Below are 7,603 nucleotides of genomic sequence, written 5' to 3' on the forward strand. Positions count from 1 at the left end.
ATTTTCTCATAGCTTAGTAAACGTTTTGACCCATGCCCAGAGAAAGGATCATTCTCTTTTTCTGTGGTGATTCTAAATTCTTGTATGTTTGAAAATCCCTAGACTGACCTGTGCATTATTTACAACCGTCCTGATGCATCAAAGTGCCAGGTCATTTTCACTAAGAAGGGCACCTCTGGCATAGATTAACAAAAGGAGTTGCATAATATACATGTGGAGCAATCAAAAAAACTCGTCTTCTATTCAACGGAAAGCAGGAATGCTAGTTCAAATACGTTACCCAAAGAGGTACAAAATACTACATTTATTCACTATAAATGTCAATATTTCTATTTTCTATCCTCACCTCATGTGGATTAGCATTAAAGGTTAGGCTTCCTTCATCCAGTCGCATGTAAAGATTGCGGTAAGAAAATCCTGGCGGGTGTCTTTTATTGTATATAGAACAATGTCCCCAAGTGGACTTGCATAATCTAAAAAGGAAAGAGTGAAAATAATTTATATTCCTCTTTAAATAAAACTTTTATTTCTTAAAAAAACTAATTTTTTTTTTTGACTGATGTTAAATAATAATAAAAATTACCAATATTAAAACAGACTAAACATATGCCATTAATGTCAATCTGATAAAAGAGAACAGAGAGTAGCTGACAACATGTTATAGGCCATTACATAATTACTCAGCTTAATTAAAGAAGATATCTTATATAAACTGTTTTAAGTCAACTAACCACATTACCACTTATAGTTTTAAACAATTTTTTGCTTTTAAATTTTCTTAGGAAGTCAGAGCAGTGTTCTCATGTCAAAGATGAAAGTAGGAACTTGCTATATTTCTGATATATCAACAGTTGTTTTCTGTATTTGCAGTGGGTTTAAAAAGAAAAACATGGGGGAATTGTGCATGTATTGCAGAGCTGCACTAAATATACTTGTTTTTTTCTATTTTGCCTTGACATACAGTACGCTTTGACAAACCTATGCAAGATCTAAATATAGAGAAAAAAAATCTCTGATTTCTGATCCTACAAACCAATAGGAGCTTTGTTTTCTGTATTTTGTGTGTCAGCCATTAAGATGAAAACAAAGGGGTATATTTTCAATTAAATGAATCCCTTCTTTTGCCAATGTTCACATTACCCAGGTTGTTAGACCAGCTATTTGATACCTTGATAGTTCTTTAACCACTTGCTGTCTGGAGTAATTACTTTGAAGCTTGCTGATCTCCCTCCTATCTGTCAGAGTAGACCCACTGTGCCGGTTGGGGGAGAGCACAATATCCTCATTTACAAACACTCAGCGATCACTAAATGTTTGTATCCGCTCTCCATCCTGACTCGCTGTCACAGGAGGCTGAGCGAGCGGTGCGGAGAGCTCAATCTCCTTTGACAGCTAACTCCTCCCCCGCACCGCTGGCCCGGACTCCTGTGACAGCAGACTTTGCCCCACATCACCACTCTCCTGATCTGTCACAGGAGGCTGAGCAGGGTGGTGCAGGAGGAGTGCTCAGCCGCCTGTGACAGATCATGAGAACGGCGGTGTGGGGGTGGAGACACAGCCGCTCTCCTAGTCTGTCACAGGAGGATGTCACAGGAGGGGAGACCCAGCCGCTTACAGCGTGGCCTCCTTGACAGTTTCTCTCCTCTCCACTGGGACACAGAGCAGCGCCCAGCAGGAAGGAGAGAAAAGCAGGGATGCACCACTATTTTGGCCAAAAGTGCAATTTTCAGTCGATATTTCGGTGCACGCCTACCAGGAATCCCAGTCATTTCTCTGGCCCCTGTGCACGTCAGTGTTTTATCACAAGCAGAAACGAGTTGACTAAATAGTACATGCGCTACTTTGGGGCAGATTTCAGCGTGTTTTGTCCCACAGACTCAATAAAAAAACACTTGAAAAACAATTTTTTGCACGTTTTTGCATGCATTTAGCGCGCGTTTGCCCATTGACATGAAAGTGCCAGAACCTGCTCACAGAAACGTGCAGCTTAATATATGTGTTAATATAACCGCTTGGAAAAAAACCCGCACATAATAAATAATAATAATAATAATAATAATAATAATAGGTGTTGACTAGGTGTGAATCCAGCCTAAATGTTACTTTTAACTCATAGTCACACCTGTTGCCCTCAAAAATGGAGATACCACTGACAAAAAAGCATTCAACCAAACTATATCTCAAAATATTTTTAATTCATCAATGTCATTCAATACCCAAATATATAAATTTATACAATTTGGGCATTGGTGAATTACAAATATTTTGAGCTATAGTTTGGTTTGATGCTATTTTGCCAGGGGTATCTCAAGGTTTGAGGGCTACAGGTGTTAGTAAGGTCAATAATTTTGGGGATTTAACCAGTTCCCACGAACTATGTGCCCTCTTGTCTTGTTCAGCTCTTAACTGAACTTTAAAGCCATCAAATAGCTAGTGTCATAGCTGATCACAATGCAGCACCATGGCAACTCCAATCCAAATAGAGGCTAAGTTGGTACCTTCCTTGGCTGCAAGTGATATGAGGTTGTAGTTCTGCTTTAACTTTTGTGGCTTGCACTACCAAACACTGCTCCTTTGAGTAAAAAGGATCCCCTGAAGTCCACAAAGAAACTAACATGGCAGCGTTAATCTCTTGGCAACTCCCACAGCGTTCACCGACTCCACCTTTTGGCCTCCATGTCACTACTGTATCCTGTAAGGATATGGAGGTCAGCAAAGAAACCTGCATTTATTTATTTATTTAAAAAGGAGAACTATGGGGTCAGTGTTTTTTCCCCATAGTTCTCCTTAGGGTAACGGGAGGACACAAACTAGCGTCCTCCCGTTAGCCTAAGCTCAGTATACCGCGAGCTACAGCTCGCGGTATACTGAGACGCCGCAGCGGATCCCGACTTAGACGACGGGATCTGCCCAGCTGCGTGAGTGACAGCTGGCTCTGCCTATCTAGGGGCAGAGCCAGCTGTACCCGCCCCCTCCCCCATCCGTTCCGCCAGTCAGCGCTGGCAGATCGGAGCGGGGAAGAGGGGAAACCAGCCCCTTCCCCTGTCACGGCAGAGAGCCGTGACAGGATCGAGAGGTGAGCGAACCCGGTATGTGTTCGCTCACCTCCCGATCTACTGAGCCGACCTGTGACAGTCTCATTGTCACAGGTCGGCTAGAACTATGAGGCGAGTGAAAAGCACTCACCTCATAGTTCTCTTTAAGGCTTTTTCCCATTTATTTTCAACTAGGATTCCTAACACTAATACACTTTGTGTCCAGGGGACACAAAGCTCACTCACTGCACTGTATCCAAGGAGGAGCAGTGTTGTCAGCCAATGGTGATCTCCAGACTTGGACTACAATCACCTCTCCCATCTCCTCATCTCTATTACATAGAGGGACATTACTTTACAGTTCAGAGACGATTGCTGAGAAAGCTGATACCACTGTTTGAGATTTCAGTTCAGACTAGGGCTGCAACAACTAATCGACATAATCGATTATAATCGATGATTGAAAAAGTTGTCAACTTTTTCAATCATCGATTAATCGGCTTCCGATTGGTTGGCCCTGTTCGCCGCCCGCATCCACGTGCAATCATCGCAAGCCCTCCATGACACGCTCGCCCTGCCAGATCCAGCCGCCCGCATCCACACTCCACATGTCGCACCTCCTCCCCACCTCACGCTCGCCGCTGCCAGACCCGCCCGCATCCACGCTCCACACTTCCTACCCGCCTCACGCTCACCGCCTGCCCAAATCCACGATCGGCACAGGGACGCGGGGAGAAAAAGTAAGGAGGAGCAGGTGTGGCGGATGACAGCTGCAGATAGACAGGCCCGATCTCAGAAACAAGTTGCTGGAAGACTGCTCAGGTAAGCCTGCACTTTCCCACACATGGTGCTCTATAATGTATTGCTGGGATTTGTATTCCTCTATAGCATGGGCAGCGTGCGACCGCTTCTACTGTAAAGGTCGTACGACTTTTGTCTTCCAAGCACGCTGGAAAACCTGCCGAAAATCGTACGATTTTTGGCGGGTTGGATGGCGTGGTTGTAAAACGAATGCCGCACGGGCCGGTGTGCCCACTCAGCACTGCAATCATCGCAAGCCCTCCCCTCAGCCCGGAGGGCTTGCGATGATCGCAAGTACCATCTGCCTGTCCAAGATGGGCAGATCGTACGAGAGTTCAGACCACTGGAAATTACAAATACTTCTAGCAGGATCAGGTAATGTTTTGTACTTGCAGAAAATGTACTAGTCTGAAAAAACGAAAAGTGATGTAGCTACCTCATCTAAGGACCGGTAATCTGCTGTATATGACATATTTGTGTTTAGGCTTAGGCATACTTTAAAGTGTGTTTCCAATTTTGCAGTCAAATCCCCTTATGATGTTTGTTGTTCCCATTCACACAGGATAACTAAAAGCAATCTTTAAAAATACATTTGTTACCTTTTAGATATTTTTTTTGTTGAAGGCCTTTGTACAGATTTCAGGCTACTCTGAGCAGATTGGACATGAAAGTAGAGGGCCAAACTGATAGCAGACTGAGTTCCTTCTCATTAACATAAAATGCTTTTAAGGCTTTAACTCTTTGTTAGGACAGAAAGTGTTCAAATCTAGTTAACAACTAATAATTAAATCTGCCAGACACCTCCTTAACATTACATAAAGGGGAAGCCAAGTAGATTTTTAGGCTACTAAAAGTAATGTTTACATTTGTTTTAGTTATGCTATGTAAAGGAGAAATGTAACAAATAAAAGGAAGGTGTTATCCCAGTTTGGCTTCAAAAGTAGAAAATAAACTTCAATGCAAACATGAACAAATCAAACAAAAAGAAAAAGAAAAAAAAAGGACAAAAAAAGAACTTTCCCAATCACCCAATAGGGCTACCATTTAAATGCAATTGTTTAATATCAAGTACAGAATAACAAACTTGGCCACATCTGCATGTAATTCATATTCACTGTATTAAAGAAAAAAAAGCTATGCTTTTATTTGATAAGTATTCAAAGTTTCGTTTTATAATCCCTTAGTTGCTCAGCATGAACTTTTTTGTACGATTATTAAATTGTGAATACTGATTTACTATACATAAATGTTCGTAACTGTCACATGGTGATCTGTACCGCCTCTATAGTTGCTGACAGTTGTGCTCAAATATAATTTTATGAAAGTCTTCCTTGTAGGCTTGCAGATTACATTAATAACTAAAAGCTTGTAAATCCAATTTCAAAACAAGTTGAAATGGCCCAGAATTGCAGGCAATTACTCCAAACCCTCAAAAAGATCAAAGTCTACCAGATGATTAAATAATGTGCTTAGATACTGCAGAGGAAATTAAGTTATATGACTGCCAATAACAAACAGTACAAACTAAACATGCTGTACACATATAAACACAAACACAAGAGTACAAACTACAAAACACACTGTACACCAAAAACACAAACAGAAGAAAATAAGTATTTTAGTGGATGATCAGATCTAAAAATAACAAAAGTTCCAGACTAGATAGAAAACAAAACGCAAGATTCTGCGTTTTCACTTAAAGGAGAACTATGATGCGAGTGATTTCCACTCATCCTCATAGTTAGAGCCGACCTGTGACAAGGAAGCTGTGACAGGTTGACTCTATCGATCGGGAAGTGAGCAGAAACATGCAACGATCCGCTCACTTCCCGATAGTCTCCCTGCAGAGAGGGTTGACTAAACGTCATCGCTCCCGCAACAGATTCCCCCCTACCCGATCCTCCAGCGCTGGGTGGAGAAACAAACGGGGAGGGGCGGGCACAGCTGGCTCTGCCTCTGGATAGGCAGAGCCAGCTGTCACTCATGCAGCTGGGTGGATCCAGACAGTATTGTCGGGATCCCTCCCGGCTGTGGCGCTCTCAGTATATCGCGGGCAATAGCCCGCGATATACTGAGCTTTGGGTCACAAGGGGGAGGTTAGCATATCTTCTCCCGTGAACCTAAAGGGGAAAAACACTTACCCCATAGTTCTCTTTTAAGTGGTCTTATAGTGACAAATTCTAAACATAACAGTAGATACTGGATGCACTAAAAGGCTACACACAGTACAGTAGTGGGCACAAATCAGAACCTGAAGATTTTTCTGCGATCCATTTTGGGGAATCCCTTTCTACCTGTCTGAGTGAAATAACAAAGCCTCTATTGGGGAGTTTTCCCTTCGCTTCTTGCCCCAGAAAAGTAATCGCCAACAGTGATCACAACATTAGTGTGCATTTATTTATGGCAGGGTCAGAGGCGAAAAGCACCTTTTATCTGCCTTATGCATATAGCATAGTCCATTTCATTTAGTCAAATGTAACATTTTTAGTGTGGCCAGGCTAATATAAAATAACCTCCAATAAGATGCCTGCTCTTTCTTTTTTTTCTCTTATTAAAGACATTTGTTTTGCAGTGAAGCAATGGCAACCATGGACACTTGAAGAAAATTACTAATGTACCTTCAAAGAAAAAGATTTGTGTAAATATACAAATTGCAAAGAGGTAATAAACCTTCTTTCCTTAATACTAAGATTAAACATGATACCATTCCAATGATTGTGTCCCTTTCAATAAATGCTTCCAGCTTCTACCTAGAATTTGGTAGCCTTCTTCCCAGAGACATTTCTTGAACTCTTATGAATAAATCTAGCATATATTGTGGTATTTAAGCCACATCTGAATCCAATCATTCATGTTTCACATCAATCACTTTGGTAATCTGAGTAGTGGGTTAAAATCATAGTGAGCACTTCAGTATTGGTGCTTTCTAGCCTGACATAATTGACCTTTGACGTACACCTCTCAGATATTATGTAGGGCTTTTCTGTGTATTTTTAGAATACAGTTTCCCACTGTTCTTACCTATGATCATAGCTCCGATTCTGAATAGCTGCAAACCACAGACCTCTCATGAGAGTCTTCTCATCTTAGTATTTGAAATGTCTCATATAATTGTTGGGTACTGATTTAGTGGAAACTAAGACATTGGGGTTGTATGTCGCTTACATATATTTATTCTGGGGCATTGTATATCGCTGTAGGTAGACAGATTTTAAACAGCCACCCACGCCCAGTTGTCAAAATGACTTCATTCCAAAACTACTAAATATAAAAAACAAAAAAAAACAACAACTGTGGAATAGTTTAAAGATTTATAAATGATCTAGATGTGGTACCACACAATAGACACAAAATGAACCATTAACCCATTCATGACTGAGGCCTTTTTTTAATTTTTTGCACCCATGTTACATTCCACATTTTAGGCCTGAAAATGACTTAAAACCCCCAAACATTATATATTTTCTGAATGCCAAGACCCTATAGAATAAAATGGTGGTAGTTGCAAATTTTTATTTTGCGCAATATTAGCGCAACTCCTTATTAAACCCCAACATTTAGTGAAAAATTTAATCAAATGCCCCAAAACACATTAAAATACCCATTTTTTTAATGAACTATAAAAGATGAGGTTACAACGAGTAAAACGATACCCAACATGCCCAGGTTACAAATTGCGTGCGTCCGTGAAACGGCGAAAAACTGCAGTACCCCACAAAGTCCATAGAAGACGCTTTAAAAGCCCCCACAGGTCATCAATTTAGATA

At 41.2% G+C, this 7,603-nt stretch overlaps 1 protein-coding gene across 1 annotated transcript in view; it reads right to left on the minus strand.

Annotated features, from left to right (window-relative positions):
• Positions 1-7,603, minus strand: part of FBXO8 (F-box protein 8) — a 52,028-nt gene that overhangs the window by 11,205 nt on the left and 33,220 nt on the right. Inside the window, exon 4 of the mRNA XM_018566520.1 lies at positions 347-473. Coding sequence (XP_018422022.1) covers positions 347-473 — 127 coding nt within the window. The remainder of the gene's footprint in view (positions 1-346; positions 474-7,603) is intronic.

Source organism: Nanorana parkeri, unplaced genomic scaffold (genome assembly GCF_000935625.1).
Source record: "Nanorana parkeri isolate BGI_ZX_2015 unplaced genomic scaffold, ASM93562v1 scaffold956, whole genome shotgun sequence".
Classification (NCBI taxonomy): Eukaryota; Metazoa; Chordata; class Amphibia; order Anura; family Dicroglossidae; genus Nanorana; species Nanorana parkeri.